The sequence below is a fragment of the Limanda limanda genome, chromosome 14, assembly GCF_963576545.1.
Source record: "Limanda limanda chromosome 14, fLimLim1.1, whole genome shotgun sequence".
Taxonomy (NCBI): Eukaryota; Metazoa; Chordata; class Actinopteri; order Pleuronectiformes; family Pleuronectidae; genus Limanda; species Limanda limanda.
In genome coordinates this window covers 19,844,603-19,863,999 of record NC_083649.1, presented here as the reverse complement: position 1 = coordinate 19,863,999, position 19,397 = coordinate 19,844,603, and the positions used below count along the sequence as shown (strand labels likewise).

The window sequence follows — 19,397 nt, the reverse complement described above, 5'->3', positions numbered from 1 at the left end:
CTAAGTGCTCACAGATAGCTGAGTGGTTCAGAAGCGCCTGGGTGCAGCCACACATGAACCCAGCACTGGCCTGAGATCAAATGCAAACCAGCACTTTATTTTAGCTCCTGCCTCTGGGGCCTCCAGCTGTCTGAATAAGTGATACCGAACCCATGAATGCATGGAGTGAACTGGTGTTGTAAAGACAGTATATGCACCAGGTCCATTTTCAATTTCATTCACTTTATTTCACCAGGGGTCTATTTTGTATTATGTGTCATATTTTTTACAAAACGTGTCAGCTCCATTACCCTGCTGTCACTACCTTGCATTTCCCTGAGCACTGATTATTTCTGTGCTGACCAAGAGTCTGGATGTTGGTTGTGCTGGAGCCAGGGAAACTTAATTTCACACCAAGTGGATGAATCTTTTCCTATTGCCCAACATAACTGGCGCCAAAGCCTGACAGTCCTCTTAAATTCAATCAAGTTGGACCAAAATACCCTCACTCATACCTGTCAGTATTATTTTCTAGGAAATCAGAGGAAATGTCCATAAGACGCCCTATTTCTCAGCATTAAGAAAGTGGAAGAAAAAAATCCTGGATCTGCCCCCAGATCTAGATGAAAAGTTGAATGGGCTTGTATTGGAAAATACACATATTTGCCTTCTCTCTCTGTAAAGGCCATAGCCTGTATATAAAGATGAATGACATGGCTGAGTCCCAAATATGAAGCCAAAGCGCTTGGTCAGCCCCTGGTGGCTCTCTGCAGTATAGGTCATAAAACCCACCTTCCACTCACTTTATAGCAAACTAAAAAGTCAGAATACAGATTTAAGAACATTCTCTCAAGGATGGCTTGTGTAATTTTAGGTAGTTTTAATCAAACCTTTGATAAGGCCAAGTGTTAATTTCTCTGGTAAGTTTTGTTTGAATTAGTTATTTGATGCTATAATAACAGGTGAAACATGAGGATTGACAGCTGAGACTGACTCGCGATTTTCTAGGAGGCTCCATCTTCTGCTGTACAGCGCAGAATCTGGCTCCAAATAATGTCATTGGCAAAGGATGGCAGGATTTCTTGCCCTAGTTTCTGGATAGTGGGAAGAAGTGGAGACGCTCATCCATCTTTATATACAGTCTATGATAAAGGCTGGCACCAGCTAGCCTGGCTCTGCCTAAACAAAACCTTCTAGCCTTGTCTTCTGCTAACACATGTAAAGCTTTTTGGTAAACACGTTAACGGTTATATCAAATTTGTTTAATCTACACACACAAGCAAAAAGCAATTACAAAAAGTCACTAACCCTAGCAAAGCTATAGCCCAACCCTGACCACCAAATAGTGGTTATGCTTTTGTATAGGTCAAAGAATACATCAGCTTTACAGGCGCTAGTAGATGTAAACACCCTGCAAGATAGGGATTGTGTGAATTTCCCAAAACAAGCTGTTCAGTAACTTCCATTTTTAAGTCACTTACATCTGTAATCAGTACATGCCATTTTCTTCCAATATTTGCAATAATGCCATGTCTGTTTACACTTTATTTATCCTCTCATTCAATATGTGTAATTTCAGTGCAACATTCTATATATCTTTTTTTTTAATTTTATTTATAGATTTTTTTCCTTTACATAGCTTTAATTCCTAAGGAAACTACAGCATTAATATGTATATTTGTGAGCTGCATGCAGTGTTATTATTCGTTGTACTGTGAATCTTTAATCAATCTTGAATGCTTTGTTCACCGTGCCAGTGGAAACAAAAGAAGTCTTCAAAAGTTACGAGGTTTAAGTCTTTAAACTGCATTTATCCAACATTACAAAATCCACCTTGAACATGATTCGAAAAGATGCTACATTTCCACGAGAAGTGGTCGACATCACTTTTATTCTCAATACAGAACATACACTTGAACCGATAAAAATACAAATCTTTGTCTTATCCCTTCTTTACAGTGAAGTACAATAATATGCTACAGTAATAAACACATCCCTCATATTGAAATGTTATACCCAGACTGACATTTTTCAATCATCATCAGCCAATACTTTCTCTCACACGGATAGTCAATATATGACTCAAAGTGATCTCATAAAGATCATTTGATGCAATTTGTTAAAAAACTGAGGTCGTGACTTGTTGCGAATATGGTGGTGAAGTGAATTCAGGATGCTTTGGAAGATTAAGCAACAAATTGTATTCAAGTGTCATTATGCATGAATCCAGCCCAGAAACATTTCAAGTTCTCCTCACATTCATTCAACTCACTGAAATCTATTCTTCACTGAACATGATCCGACATCACCAGGAAATAAAAGACAAAAACAACATGACCTCCTCGGTGGGAGGTAATAACATCCCTGTGTAGATCCACAAATCCTCATTCATCACTAGGAGTCTCAGCATGTAATACATCCCCATGTCCCCAGATTACCACAACTGGAATGATCAGAGCGGGGTGGAAACAGAAACACAGACGAGGCCATTGAACAGCGATGCGTTCAGGACCTGTCCATGTGTGTGATGACGTGAGAACAGGGGGACGCCATAAATAAGTCTGGTCTTTTTTTCAGTCATGACAACACAGAGAAGTGATCATACGTGTCGAACAAAAATCCTCCAACCGAACGAGCAATAACGTTTACGACGGCTCACATTTACAATCATGAGACAAATAAAATGGCAGCTTTACTAACATAACATAGATCTAGCGTAAAGAGGTAAAGAAAGGAAAGTGTAACAGCTGCAGATCAGCAGTGACATTTTCGGTGACCCCCCATTTCCTCACAACGGTTAGAAAAAGGCAGCTTGGGAAATCATCCACAAATTCACTTACATATCTCTGGAAATGGTATTTCCAAGCAAGGCTAGCTCTGGCAAACTCAACAACGCTAACTACCAGCCTTAGAAGTCCTATCATGTCTCTCCATGCACGTATGAATGTATGCAAGCCAACTACAACACTAAAAGAATGACACATTGATTCACTGGCCCTGAAATGCTCACGTGTTTCAGTTAAACAGATGGTTAAATCTAAAAAAGATGCATTAAAATGTTGCTTTAAAAAAGAGAGAAATCTGTATGAGCAGGCATTTAGAGTGAAAGGCTAGGTCTGTGTGCATCTTTGCGAACATTCAGTCGACTTTCTTGCTGCGCAGTCGGAGTGCGTCCTGCAGGTATCTGCAGACGGAGCCAGTGTGCTGCGACAGGAACGTGAGGACCTTCCCGTGAGTGAGGGTCAGCAGAGTCTGGTGGCCCGCCGCCCAAACCCGGTACCAAGGCCCGTAAAAGGGGTCCGACACAGCCGGGCACAGCATGTTGTTCAGGTTGACCTCAGTCGCCTGCAGGGGTCACACAGACAGACAGATTGAGTAAACACGCGTCTTAATATAATATAATGCTAATTCTAGTGAGAATAATAAGTGCTACTCACTTGGATAATGAGTTTTTGCTAAATGTCATGGTAGAATTCACTGCATACGTATTATTAATTTCTGTTGGATTTCTGCTCTGCAAAACTATCAACTTAATGAGTTCAGTCAGTAAATGCTCTATTATTCAATGTGTGACTGCAGCCATTACTTTGCAGTCACAAGTTGGCATTAGTGGCTGTTTAATGTAGACTTATATACATAAAGATTTTATAATTGTTTAAAATCTGTGGAAAAACACATTCTAAATGGACTTTGTTAAGCTAAAAACTTTATTAATCTGATTCAGTGTAAAGCTCCTCATGCGTCCATCTGCACTGCAGGACCAGAGGCCTGACCTGGGACTGATACAAGTTCAGTTTCATGTTTTGTACAATCAGTCGAGTCCCGTCCTATCACCATGGGTACTGTGTCAGTTTAACCTTATCTGTAAAGTCAAGCTGACCTGTCTAGCTATCTTTATTATCCTATAACAAAACTGCAAAGCTGATTGTGAACGAGTCGTGTTAGTCACGTGACAATACATGGACTTTAGTCTGAAATCACACTCTAAGGAAGCCATGTTGTTGTTGTTTCAATCAGCAAGAGAGGACTAATAGAAAACCTGGATGTATTTGATCAACTATCTCGGACAATGGATTATATGCATCACTGCCAGGAAAAGAGGAAAAGGCCAAAACAGTCCTGAAGTGAATGTGTGTAAACTGTACATGTTCATGTGGACGATGACCAAGGCTTATCTTAAATTATTGATCTTAGTAACATATTGTATTTAGGTCAGCCAGTAGATAAATATCTCAAATATTGCTTTCAGCATTGGCCTCAAAAATCTAGTATCAATCAGGCTATGAATGCATGTATGCAGCATGTGTGCATGAGAGTATATATACACATGTAAGCATGTGTACATATACATTTGCAAGAATGAATGTATATATCTTTGCATGGGTATGTTTGCCTTACTTATTTCTGGACTGTGCAGATTAGCATGATTATTGATGAATTATTAGCGTGAGATGGTTTTGTGCAATAAGCCTCATATTTTCATTATTATTACAAATCATTCTTTTTAAACATGCATTCATTAATTTATCCCTTTCTTTGGATCAGTATAGTAATGGATAATTCTGTTGATCACACCTCTATGTTCAAATAAACTTTATTCTCCATGGAAATGAAACCACTGACACTAGATGAGGGCGCATACTTTGCATAATGAAATGTCAAGTAATGCCCAGCAGAGGGCTCCATCTTACCATGCCAAGAACCTGCAAGAAGAGGAAGTGGTAGAGGAACAGGAGGCCCGTGGCGAGGACTGCCCACCACATGTCCCCTAGAGGCTCTGGCTTGTATACACCTGCAGAAACAAACACACACATCTGTTTGTAAAACATCTGGGGAGAATTCCAGAGAGCATATTCCAGAAATATCTGAACCTGAACTCTGATCCAATGGACCCTAAAATTGGAAACTTTTTAGATCAGCTGTTCAGGCGTAGTTTTGCAGACTGAGTATATCCGGGCTGAGAAGAGTAAGGGTGTGGGTGTGTGGTGAATAAAAAATAATGGAGGTGATTCGGCCATTCGCTGTGGTAGTGGGTAAATAAAGAGCACAGCCTCCATTTTAATCCAGCAGAGCCAGACAGATTAATGTGCAACAGCAGCAGTGAAAGAGCTGGAGGGTCAAATCTATAAACTTCATTCAGCACAGGCCAGAACACCTGCTGCTTTTTAGATTCAACATTTAAATGTATTTCTTCATCTGAGACCAGACAACATTATAATGGAGTATTAGGGCTTTTTTCTGCCCCGAGAATAATGTTGTAATCTAATGAGGAGAATAGTCCGACTGAAAGGCACCTTTACCAAACACACAACTTCCCCCAAATCTGTTTGGTTCTGTTTCTGGATTAGACCACGTTTCTTGCGCAGTCTTTTGAAAGACCATATACTTCTGATAATGTGGTGCTGATGTGTCAAGAGATGGAGTCCTTCCTTTTGTGAAACTTAAACTTAAGTATAAGTTAACAAGATGCTTTACATTCCTCGTGACAACACAGGTGACAGGCTGATCTTCTGATATTTTTCCTGTAAAATGACATGCAGCCTAAAATAATTTTCCTTCAATTGACCCCAATACTACAACGTGTACAACTTGCTTCTGGCAGCAGAACATGAAATATGAATCAGACAGACGGGACAGTTTGTTTATAGATAGTCTGACTCACTTTTGAGTCTGGTGATTAAGAGTGAAACGTGATTGGACATTTTTAGAAATCTATTTAACATTTAAATCCTGTCAGCAGCCTTTAACTGTTGTTTTGTAATCATTGTAAGTGAAATGTCGTTACGAGACTACAGTATATGTAGTTTATATTCTAAAATATACTTGTAAACTACATTTTGTCCAGTTGTGTTGAACTTTACAGCACGGTCGAGGGAAATGACAGACAACCTGAGAGTCACTGTGTTCTAAGGACAGATCCGTTTCGAGGATGAAGCCACGATGTGTGACATTAGGTCATTGTTGTCTCAGTTACTTCGCACTGATGACTGACAGCTCATAACAAAAGACGCACTGTTAGTCAGCCTGGGATTTGAGTAACAAATGAGTGTCAAACATGTAAATGCAAATCCATGTTTTGACACTGGCATTGTGAAAATATATAAAAGAGGAAATTAAAACATCCCCATTTGACGGGAAGTAACAGTAGGCACCTGGGTTTGTTGAAGAAAACCTGCCAGCAACTCGAGCCGCTCAGCTTCAAAGCAACTGCAGTAACACAAAACCCAGAGTTTCCACCTCATCCCTGGGTTGAACAGACTTTCTTCTTGAATTCCTCTTTGTCGGTTGAAAAGAGAGCAAACACACAGGATGTGTGTTCTGTTACAACACTAAAGAACAAAATACTGTTTCCAGTCACATCCTTCTCATACAAGTGGAATCAAAAGACAGAAACACTGTGAACCAGTAACAGGATGTGGTGTCGAACTGGCTTTCCTGTTTCCTCACTGCTGACATTGGTTACAGCAGCGTGAGGAAATATAAAATGTGTACTTACTGGTCAGTGTACTCAAGAGCATTAAATATTATCTTTTGTTTGCCCCCAGTGTTGTGACACTAATGAAGAATGTGATGAGTTTTGGTTAACATGCAACACCCTAGATAATTCTCTCTGTCATTGACCTGACTTCTATTCTAATACACTTAAATCAACAATAAACCCTGTAAAATGTGACATGTTATTCAAAGCTGCCCTGTCCTTGTTGTTGTGGGCTGTGTAGAAACCTTTAATCATTTCACCTCTGTCCTGGCCCACATTTACAACACGTTTAAAGCTGGTTGCTGCCCAACGCAACATCTGTCCTCCTGCCTTTGCCACTCGGGGACTCTGAGGGCACCTGGACAGCTGCTTCTCAGAGACAAACAGCCAACATGCATCTGCTACCATTTGTGGAACCTGGAGAAATTGCGACTTTATGCCCTTCAAGACACGATCCAGCAGTCGGATTTAGTTCACTTTATATCCAAATGCAGGATAAAAGCCGTTTTCTGCACCACTGTTTATAATTTAGAAAATATGTTGGTACAAAAGGCCCTACAGATTTTTTTCATGAGTTGTATAATGAAGATATGAGTAAATACCTCTTTCCTCTATCTAACTATTCTTAATTATAATCTTAATCTAATAATATTTAAGAACTCAGGCAGCAGCAGCTGTCTAATGCAGAAGGGTTTAATGTAGACTTGATGCATCAATGAGACAAGAATGTGAAACAATATACAAACACTAACAGAGTAACATGAGCAATCGTCAGCCCAAGTCTGAATATGTCTCCCCCAGCATCCCAATTTATCTCCCTCACCTTGTGTCAACCATCCCAACCGCGCATCCACGAAAGCATGAGTACATAACCTTTACATCTAGCCACTGACGTTATATGCAAAAGAATTGGAGTTGGTTCCTCTCTGTCTGGGCATCTGAATTAGATTTGAAAGTCTAGATATTACAATGTACTGCTAGTTGGCCCTTTATCTATACCCTGACATTGGGCACTGCTAGGAGAGAAGGGAGTTTATGTTGAATGAGTGTCTGTAGTCTCTTCATAGTGAACAGATTTACCGTATAATTAAATGATATAATAATACATAACTCATACACACATTCCACAGTGACATCAGTCCCACTTCTAGTTAACAGAAGCTGCAAATCTTTAAACTACAAGTATAATGATCTCTGCCTCATGTAGTTTATAACAACAGGAGGAATAAAATCTCTCCTTCACATTTAAATTAATAACTTTAACTTTGGAAGACACAGTTGAGCAACACAAGGTTTTGTATTTGCTCTTCAGTAGCATGACGCCCATGTAGACAGAGGAGCAACACATGTTCGCTTCGAATAAACAGAGCTTTGAAGATTAAAAAGAAGCAAGAGCCAACACGACAGTACACACACACAGAAAGACCAACAAAAGGGAACCATGCACAGAGAAAGGTGTCATGGGGATGTAAGCTTGCTTGTTTGGCATGTGAAAGGTATTTCTTCATGTGTGTCAATGAAATGGAGATAGAACAGGGGTAGCAGACAAAATGAATGTAATCCTACCTCCTTTCCTGAACAGATAAAGAGGCACCAGGTACAGCATGGAGTGCTGGATGTAGTAGATCTCCTTCTCAAACGGAAGCTGTGGAGAGAATGTAACATTTCATTTCTGTGAAGATTTTTTTATATGTGTTCATTTACACCTGGATTTGCTTGTGTTTCTTGAAGACCTTCACCCAGTGACTCAGGAGGCCCCCAAAGAGTTGGTGGGAGGTTCAAGGACCTGCATGTCTATAATAACAACTCTCCAGATACAGCACAGAGCCCCCACCCCCTGATTTCACATTCTGATTTTTTTATGATCTCTCTCCAAACCCTGGTTCACAAATTTACCCTGCCTGTGCTTAGATTTCCTGTGCTCCAGCTACACAATTCTTCTAAAAGATGTTCCCTCATTTGTTTTTTTTGATGATGACGGTGGAGAAAACTAAGTGTTAAATTAGGATGAGATCTGGTGATTGTTAAGGTCGTAGAATATGATTCACATAACTGTTGTACTCATCGAACCATCCAGCGACACGTTTACATTCCTCACCTTAGTCCTAAACCTGTAGACACACCTCCTGCACTCGGCCTGTGTGACCTCAGACCAGAATTTACAAGCAGAGAGGAAGTCGGGCTTGATTTGACTCCTATTCTCCTGCTAGTGCAAAGATGTCGTGAGAGGGTTGGACTACCTGATCACAGAGAGCACTTTGTGTCTTAGGAGCAGCAGAAAACTCAACCTCTTTTAAATCTAACAAGAAAATTAAGGAATATATAGAAAAATACAGATTTAATTTTTTTATATAAGTGACAAATTAGCTGGTTTAGCCACTGTGACCTTATTAATAAAAAGAAAAAAAGAAACTGCACGACTGCAGACACATTAATGGTGTTATAAAAATATATATAATTTAACATGCGTCTGCACAGTCAGGTCCGTATGGAAGCCCATTTCCGCCACTGTGATGAAAAAAAAAAAAATTGGTATCTCATTATTATGAGATACTATCTCATAATTATGACTTAGCATCTCATTATTATGAGATGCTATCTCATAATTATGACTTAGCATCTCATTATTATGAGATAGTATCTCATTATTATGACTTAGTATCTCATAATTATGACTTAGCATCTCATTATTATGAGATAGTATCTCATTATTATGACTTAGTATCTCATAATTATGACTTAGCATCTCATTATTATGACTTAGTATCTCATTATTATGAGATAGTATCTCATAATTATGACTTAGCATCTCATTATTATGAGATAGTATCTCATAATTATGACTTAGCATCTCATTATTATGACTTAGTATCTCATTATTATGAGATAGTATCTCATAATTATGACTTAACATCTCATTATTATGAGATAGTATCTCAAAATTATGACTTAGCTTCTCATTATTATGAGATAGTATCTCATTATTATGACATAATATCTCATAATTATGACTTAGCATCTCATTATTATGAGATACTGACTGCAGGGTCTGTCATGCGAGTCTGCGTGTGTGTGTGTGTGTGTGTGTGTGTGTGTGTGTGTGTGTGTGTGTGTGTGTGTGTGTGTATGCTTGTCTCTATTCCTCTTCACTAAAACTGATAATCACATGTATTTTTTAGTAATTATTCGATGATGACCGATCAAGACTTCGGATCGCTCCGTCACTTTAACGCTGACGGTCCTGTACTGTGCGCGTCACGTTACATCTCACGTTACGAAACACATGTTTAAACACCGTGTGCACGTAGTCCCCAGCTCCACACAACACGTGTTTCATGAACTCAAACAAACACAAAGTAAACATCAATCCTGTACGTGTCCTAATAACTTGTGATCGGTGCTGGTGTTTATTGTTAAAGTGTGAAGTGAGCGCGGGTCAGAGGGAAGTGAGGCGGAAGCAGAGTCCGACACACACAAGACAACCGGACTTTTAAAGAGCGTCTGTTCTGATCCTGGAGCAGCGCTTGTTATAATTATTCAGCGGCAGCACATCGCTAAGACAATGAACGGAGCAGAAAACATGGATCGATCCTGTTATGTCTCTGTATCGATGCACAGTCGCCCACTTCCGCGAGTAAGGCTGCTGTCCCCGCATCCGCTCAGCCTCGGGTTCCCTGCTCTGTGGCGCCCGCCCACAATCCGTATCTCATAATAATGACTTAGTATCTCATTATTATGAGATAGCATCTCATAATAATGACTTAGCATCTCATAATTATGACTTAGCATCTCATAATTATGAGATACTATCTCATAATAATGAGATACTATCTCATAATTATGACTTAGTGTCTGACTGTGGGCGGGTTGCAGCAGAGCAGGTGAGCAGTGGTAGAGAGGCTGGGAACTCAGTGAAGTAAAGTTAAGGTTTGAGTTAATGATAACTACGCCCGCCACTGTAACAGAAATACAACATTTGACTTGCATGACAGACCCTGCAGTCAGTATCTCATAATAATGAGATGCTAAGTCATAATTATGAGATATTATGTCATAATAATGAGATACTATCTCATAATAATGAGAAGCTAAGTCATAATTTTGAGATACTATCTCATAATAATGAGATACTAAGTCATAATAATGAGATGCTAAGTCATAATTATGAGATACTATCTCATAATAATGAGATGCTAAGTCATAATTATGAGATACTATCTCATAATAATGAGATACTAAGTCATAATTATGAGATACTAAGTCATAATAATGAGATACTATCTCATAATAATGAGATGCTAAGTCATAATTATGAGATAGTATCTCATAATAATGAGATGCTAAGTCATAATTATGAGATAGTATCTGATAATAATGAGATACCAATTTTTTTTTTTTTATCACAGTGGCGGAAATGGGCTTCCATAGGTCCGAGATCAGTATTTTTAATGAAGGAAAATTATTAAATTATTCTCTGTAAATGTGAACCATTAAGGATTACACTTAATGGTCTGACACTAAAAATTCATGTGAATCGGATGGATGCTGCATTTCAGTTAACATTAAATCGGATTAGCGTTCAGTCCTCCCAGTTGTGTTTACTATACACAAAACTGATAAAGTGCAAGCAGACATATGACATGATGTTCAGGGATGTTAAAAACAGTTATGTGAAGGCATACTTCATATGTCGGAGGCAGAAAAACTTTACCTTTACTTCTGTGGATGTATATACATATATAATTAAGTTCAACTGTCCAAACTCCACTAAAACATTTCCATCATTTACCAAACTCAAACTTTACGCTACCAGGGTTTGACATTTTGTCAGAATTTGTTCTTTAGATTCGTGCTCTTGTAGAGACAAGATTTATTTAAACATCACATTCATATAAATGTCACTTTTTTTGACAAGAAGAAGATAAAATGTCACAAGTTAGTCTCCAAAACGTATCAGAGCTAAGGGGGTAGAACTTGCTCTCTTGTTGAGCTGTCAGAAAAGTGAGAACTATGGATAATGATGAAGGAACCGTCCTTAATAACTTCAGAAACAGAACAAAGGCTTGCAGAGGGAAATGTAAGAATGAGATTTCCAGAGCTGGTTACTTACTAGTCTTGTGTTGACAACAGGGAACATTAAAGCCAGTAGTGCACCATTCAACATGTGGACCTGCAGCCTGAAAACACACAGAGGAAAACATTAACCAAGGATATTGACTATTGTCCATTTAACATGTCAAGTCAACCCCACCTCTCTCTGAGACCACCAGGAAACGTTCAACCACCATGTCTACGTTACATGCATCATTGCATTCCAGACATACTAGTAGTATAATGATAAGAGCACTTTTGAAAACGGCCCAAATATAGTCAAAATAGTCCTCACAAAGATATAAGTACAAGTGCACACACACACAGAGGGTGTGTGGTGTTTGTTTAGTTAACTTCTGACCGTCCAACTCGAGGATAAATGCCCCTTTTAACCAAGGATCATTCAGAGAGGCCCCATCAATAAAAACCCAGGAGTTTATGTGTCAAAGTCTAGACCTTCATCTTAACTCCTCTTACTGCTCTTTTTGTCAAATGAGCCAAAACAACTGTTGTGACAGCCAAGGTCACTGGGAAAACAGCAGCGTTGTCGGAGTGTCAGATTAAATAAACTCAGCAGTCACTCTCAAGGGCCTCCTGAACCCGTCTGGAGAAACAGCGCCGCTTCATTCAAATTTACATTCTCTATACAACTATTGATCAGTAGCACTCTTGGCCGACTATTTCTCCCCTGCTCAATGCCTATGTTTAAAAAATGAAGTTCTTATTAACACTTTTTGGTACGAGGAAGTTCTCTCTGTCCCGATCAATACTTGGGCCGAGACATGAATCACTGATGCTGTTGTGCTGTGGGAGGAAATAGGCATTAACCATCAAATATTAATCAGTATAAACAAATAATTATACCATCATATTGACTTTTCCAGAGCTCCACATGTATCCACGTATGATACTATTTATTGTTATCAATAATAAACTTTTAGTTCGGTTCAGGCCTGGATCTAGACTGCTGAGATTGGGGAGGAATTTGACATTAGGGGTGGGGACCTTTTCGCACAGTGGACTTAGTGTTGAGTTTTTTCAAATTTTAAAGAACGTGTCACAACAGGAAATTCAACCTAGCCGTGGTATAATAATAATAATAATAATAATTGTATCATTATTTTGTACACTTAACACACACAGACTAGCTCCACCCAACCTCCTGCACAGCACACATGCAGGTGATGCTTTCCAGTAAGGAAGCTGTGACTGGATGACGCTGTAATTAAGCACACCACTGAAGATTATTTTGAATGATACAGATGTAATTACTGTTAAAAACAAGTTTACCAGCCTGGTTTGTTTTAGAAAATGAACAAACTCTGAACACTTGGAGACTTTGACTTGGTTGTCCTTTGTGTAGTGTTTATTTTTGATCAGAGAATTATTTTTTCAAACCCAGCCCCTGTGTCCCACCAGCAATTCAGAAATCAGGAAATTATGACGGGGCGAATAAATTAAATGTAATTGTCAGATTCAAATGGCACATAATAAAGTTGACCAATTGGGTGGGCATTGGTCACCCCTGCCAACTTCTAGATCCAGGCCTAGTTCTGGTTGGATGAAGAGCTGTAGTCGGCTGACTGCAGCCTTTAGAAAGGATAGAGACTCCGGTTACCGAGCCTTTAATGTTGTGTGTTTCATAAAACTTCTCAGACTCTTGTTTTATTTTTTACTTTATGGCCATTTCAGGTGAGACACAGCTTCAGACTCCCATGGGCTACGGCAACAGACAGTGACCCTGCTGTTTTTTTTTCTGTGTAAATTCCACACCGTGTTCCCTCTGGCAAGAACACAGTCATTTCTCCTGAATAATTAACTGCCCGGACCTGAGTAGTCGTTGAGGAGAGGAGACCATAAAGCCCAGTGAATCCATTACAAAGAAACCGTGAAAACCCAATTTACTCTGTAGAAGTGCACAGGTAATTGCAATCAATGAGGCAATTGTTTTTATATGAAAATAAAATCCATCTTCAATTGTGGTGTGTCTGCCCAATCATTTTATATTGCATTCAAAATTTACAGCCGTGACGGCTACCTACTACTGCAGGTTGAAAGGAGGGCTGATGACCCAAAGATGTGAGAAACTGAGTCCGTTTATAATCAGCAATTTATCATGACTACAGATGTATATTGCCAAAATACATGGTGGTATATAACAGACACCAAAGCCAGACATGAGCCACAGTGTAAATGTACTCACCTAAATACAACCATTGCTGTTTTACCCGGCGGGCAGGCCAGCAGGAAGATCTGTGAGGAAAGCACAGAGAAAAATGAGAAACTGCATTATCACAGTAAATTCAGAGTCATTGTTGAACAGCTTGAATGCTCCAAGAGCTTCTGGTGCTCATTGCTGGAAGTAATGAAAATGTACGAATGACTTGAACAATTATTAATAATATAAGAACAGGAGCCCTGAACAGAGTATCCCTCTGGCAACTGTCAAGTTCTATGTGCCTCGAAACAAGAAAAACAAAATGCAGAGGTGAGACTCAGGAGGATTGAAACACAATTTTAGTAGAAACTGAAAACGTCTTTGTGCGTTTAGTTATTTCAAGACTCTTTTAGTAGATCTCCACCAGGAAGAAGAGATACTGTTTATCAGTTTCAGTTTTACTGCAAACTCCTTGCACATGTCAGATTCACACATTAGTGTGAGCTAAATGGATTTAACTGTTTGTAAAGACCATTTTTTAATCATCTTGTTCAAATCAATGCGTTTTGTATGGGACTCATTTGATTCACTACCAAACCAATTGTCACTTTATTACATCGAGACTTTAAAGTTTGTGGTAAAATGTTGTGGGATGGCATTTCCTGCTTGTACTCTGATCTGTGCCAAACATGCCATGTGCATGAACAGAATGTGACCTCCATTATGTGCTAAAACAAAATGAAATGGGTTAAAAACATTAAATTAAACACAACATATTGAATACAAGACCCACTACTTTAGCTTCCAAATCTTTTCCAGGCCAGACTTTCTCAATGCTCGATGACAGTCATGAGTCAAACCAGCCTTGACTGTGTTGTCGCAGCATAAAAGACACTGTTAACTCTAATGGTGGTTTCTCGCTATTAATTTTACTACTGAAATATAAATTTGTACTGAGGTACAGCAGGACGAAACAGAGTGCCTACATCTTTCCTGTCCCCTGACACGGGCCTGCGAGGAAGACGTGAAACTGAAACATGAGCAGGAGCAGGAGCAAAATACCAATCAAAATATTTGGTATTTAATAAACATACAGGTGACGACAGAGGGCTGCGGGATTAATCTAACTGGGAACCTTGTCCAGAGAAATACTGGAGCACCAAAGTGTTTACCACACAAAAGTGATATTTATAGTTACTGATCATTTTTTGGAGCTTAACCTTTCTTCACATCTTGTGCTTGTGTACTACAAACATAACTAAATTCAACAAAAAATCAGCTAAAGAGCAATTTAAGGGTAAAAGACCAGCTGTAGCTGCATAATAACCCCTAAAGATGTGAAGGGAAACTGTTGAAAAGTACTCAGCAGAACAATCTGTTCTGCTGGGTGTTAGTGCTGCAGCTGATAAATGTGGCTATATGTAATGATAATGTAGTCTGGTGCACAGATACAGGATATGTGCACACAGCTTTTTAACAGCGTGGTGCTTCCATTTGGAGGCAAAAAGCAAAGCACAAAGACTTAAAAGTTTGCCGCTGCTGTTTGTTTCAAGTGTTTCAAACTCCTGTTTACTCCATTCCAACCTGCTGATGAAATGCCTGAGGAGGTTTTCTGCAGCCTGTCACAGTATTTATCCACATCCACCAACCAAATCTATCTATGAGAGGTTTAAATGATAAGTGTAACCAATCAGGATAGACTCCTGCTGGGATCTACGAGTCAGAAAGTTCACTTGATAGGGTGAGTGTGTGTCTGATAGGAGCTTATCCACCATCATGTATTAAAAAGGACACTTCCAGCTCAGTTGAGAATCCCGCAGCACAGGATGTGACGCTTGGATGAAGACACTATGACCCAGCCCTTCGTCCCTGAACATGCACAATCTTGGAAAGCATTTCTACAGTAATGACCTATAAAAGTTAACACCACAAATCATGCTTATGATTATATCCACAGCAGAGTTTAATAATAGTGTTTGTAGCATCGTCGTATGCACGATGCCTGGCACGTGCAGTCACATTGAAGTTTCTTTGCGTGTATAAAATCAGAGAGATATCTGCAGTTGTGACCCTTTCATGGTACAGCTATAACAAACCTTTTTGGGTTTTCAGTGTCAAGAGCCTTATATTTCACTTTTCAGCCAAAAAACAAGGTTTCCCCAAATTAGGTTAGTGTTTATGTGCACTATGGGACGGTTTTAATCAAAGGAGTAAACATCAGTACTCTAGAATGATTTAGCAATAACACTGATTGATCTTCAATCCAAAATAGAATAATAATATAGACTATAACCTGCAGCAGCATAGCAACACAGTCAAGTGCCTTTATTCATTGTACCAGCTTACTGGTGAAGTAGATGCAGATTATTCAAGGACTGTAGTAACTTCAGCTAAAGCATCATCTAATTCTGCACATCTCAACAAGCACCATGGTTAACTCTTTACAGAGGCCAACATGCATACTTTATTCAACCAATAAACATGTCCCACTCAAAATAACATAATATATGATTATTATTATTATGACCCAGGCTCACATTAAATCACATAGTATATTGGGCTTTCCAGCGGGAAAGGGGGTTGCCCATTATAAGATTTTTGGAGTCCTAACCCTTAAATTAATTTGTGTGTTTGCACATGAGTATGTCCGTATAGAATATATGGTTGGATTTATATACCAGTAAGTGTGGGTGTGCATGGGTGGTCATGGGTGTAGGTGTGTATATTTGTGTGTGGTTATTTTGCCACACATTATTTGATTCCCATGCTTATGTAATTACATGTGTGCATTGTCCTTTTGTCTACTTTTAAAAAAAAGACAAAAGAGAAATCCTTGATCCGTGTTTGTTTTCCTCACATGTGCAACAGATACAAAATGTGCCACACCCTCCTACTGCACATCCTAAAGCTCTGATGAAGACTTGGTGAGTCCGAACTTACGAGTCAAAAGAAACCGATTTAAAACAATCAAACGGACACATCCTCAAAAACATCACCTCCATTGAGCTGTCAACTATTCAAAACATGTATTAATCCTTATTCCAGTCAACTTGTGGAAGGAATCCTTGAGGTGCGCCACCAAGCATCCACACATCACTTTCAACAGAGCAAGAATGGATTACACACTCTCTGCTCCACCTCTTTATGTGACATCTCACACTGACAAGCTCCAGCAAGTTCCTGGCCTGGTTCCCTGTGATGAGTAAAGACCTGGAAAGAATCCCTGCTGTGCCACCCTGTCGATGGAAACAACACCATCCTGATAACCACTTTCAGAAGAGAGATGGAGAGAGAGAGAGAGAGAGAGAGAGAAACACTGTACCACAATTCCTACTGATCTGATCACATTCACAAGGAATTACCTGCGGTGGATTATCTAAACCTTGGTCAACATACATGGGGGAACATTTTCTGCCATCAGTCAAATTCTTCATCACAGCCAGTAATTCATCAATATCCCTGGCTATCACACCACATCAGGGTAGAATGAAATAACACCAATATTACACGTTTCCCATATTTCATGAGTATGATCCGACACATTAAAGCTCGATCGGCAGTGACCTGTAACCGTGACATGTTCAACCGTGCACCGTGAAGGACGAGACAAAGAGTCAAACCCGCAGGCGTTGAGCCTTCTTACAGCAGCAGCGCACATGGGACAATGAGAAATTGAGTTCCATGTGGGGCGAGACCAAATTAAAGTCACGACAACAAAGCCATAAACACCCATTTGCATTTCCTACAGGTGAATCATTCATTTCTGTGCAGTTGTAAATTCAACTGCTCCTCTGTGGCTTTAACACTTCCTCTTCCAGTCATAAAAAAAAAAAATAATAATCATACTGTTATTACAGCCAGGTTTTAATGTGGACCCTCTGAGTATGTGATGAGGACACACACAAAAAAACTTTGCAAACTTTTGCACTACAGTGTCCTGTTGTGTGGGGCTCATGTGAAAAGCCTGTTGCTGTGTAACTCGAGGAAAGAGAGAGAGAGAGAGCCCTTCAGGGAACACTGGTTGTAAAATACAAATAGTCACACTGATTAAAGCAGTGTCCTCGACATCATGTGGGACATCGTATTGTAGATCATGAACATCAGTCAACTCCATCAGTGTGTTTGGGAAAGTTTGAGTACATGAAATATGTGTTTATTACATAGTAACAACTCAAACACACAACCCGTGCAGTGTGCTCCTCACCTGGACCATGGTCATGACGTGGCACGGGTTCAGCAGATAAATCACAGTCTTGGTGGCGAATTTGAACCCGACCTCCACCCCAAAAGTCATGCAGAGGGCGACGAGCAACAGGTTCTTCCCCAGACTGTCCTCCTTCGCCCGGGTGCACTCCTTCCCCACCGCCCGGAGCTCCCGGCTCAGGTTGATCTTCCTCAGCGCCACGCCGACCTCCAGCAGCGAGATGAGGACCATCACCAGGCTCTCGCTGACCCGCTGCTGGGGAGCCAGGAAGGCGGCGCACTCGGGCCCCCCGTTGCCCTCGAACTTCGGGTCCACGCCGCCGTAGACCCAGTCCAGCAGGCTGTAGATGTTATACCTGGACATATTCCTCTTCTCTTGTTGGAAAAGATACGAACAAGATGGGATGAACGACGTCACACTGACTTCTTGGCGAAACATGAACTGCGAGATGTGCCTTCTTTCGTAGCTCGTGTCGTGGTTCGGAGGTAGACATGTATCCACCGCCTCGACCTGTGAGTCTGTGTGTGTGTGTCTGTGTGTGTGTGTGTGTGTGTGTAGCTAGCTAGCAGCACCTCATCCACAGACGTGCAGTGGAACTTCAGCTAGCAGCAGCTGTAGTCCCGGCTCCCTCGTAGCTGCTGCTAGCCTCCCGGGACGCGCACACCGGCACCGGCATGTTGTGAAGCGCGGTTCCACAGCGGCCGAGAGTCCTCACTGGGGGTCCTCACACGGGGCTTGCAGGGGGGGTTGGGAGTGTTAGCGCCGGTGCCGACACCGGAGAGGAAGCTAGCTTAGCTTAGCCTAGCCTAGCTTACCAAGTCTACCTTCGTGAACTGAAGTGATGCTAACTGTTGCCCTGAGTTTGGCCTGGCAGGCTCAGCACAACGAAAGGGGGACGATTGTTTGAAAAACCTGCCCCGAGGCTCTGGAAAAGTCAGTTTCGTCTTTAAATATTTACCCAAAACACGTTTTACCTTACCAGATATTACGTGAGTTCAGTTTCTTTTCATTTCATCCTTTTACTGTTTCTTTCCTCATTTATTCAGTCTTTTATCTGTTTTTTAACCATGTTTTAATTAATGCAATATAAATAAAGATGATTATTATTATTTGATAACTGGGGGAATTTGTGTCTTTTTTTAACCCGGAACTGTACCAATAACTACAAGAATTAAACATATGGATGTGATTGCTCCGATTAAAAATTAGATATTGGTGCTAAATATACAATATAAAACGTTTCTGTTTACACACATGAATATAATTACGCAAGTGATATTCTAATAAAGTCTTTACGAATAAAATGCACTTTTTGGGTAAAACTTTCTGAAAAAATTTAACCCAACACAAGTTATACACGGCCTGCGAGTCAAATATCCGGGCTTTTCTCCCCTCCGTGAACACACCAGACAACTCTGCTCTCAACAAGTGACGATTGAAAATGGTACGTTCACTGAAAACCTGTAAAACCCCGTTGTGTAGAAGTA

General features: G+C 40.1%; 1 protein-coding gene across 1 annotated transcript; it reads right to left on the bottom strand.

Moving 5' to 3' along the window:
* Positions 1-1,851: 1,851 nt before the first annotated feature.
* On the bottom strand, positions 1,852-18,733 carry LOC133019183 (transmembrane protein 164). The gene is made up of 6 exons (XM_061085578.1): positions 17,911-18,733; positions 13,752-13,801; positions 11,568-11,634; positions 8,024-8,102; positions 4,671-4,771; positions 1,852-3,324 (listed from the first exon to the last, which is right to left on the bottom strand). The coding sequence occupies exons 1-6, from the start codon at positions 18,346-18,348 to the stop codon at positions 3,118-3,120; spliced, it is 942 nt and encodes a 313-aa protein (XP_060941561.1). The 5' UTR covers positions 18,349-18,733; the 3' UTR covers positions 1,852-3,117.
* Positions 18,734-19,397: the final 664 nt, after the last annotated feature.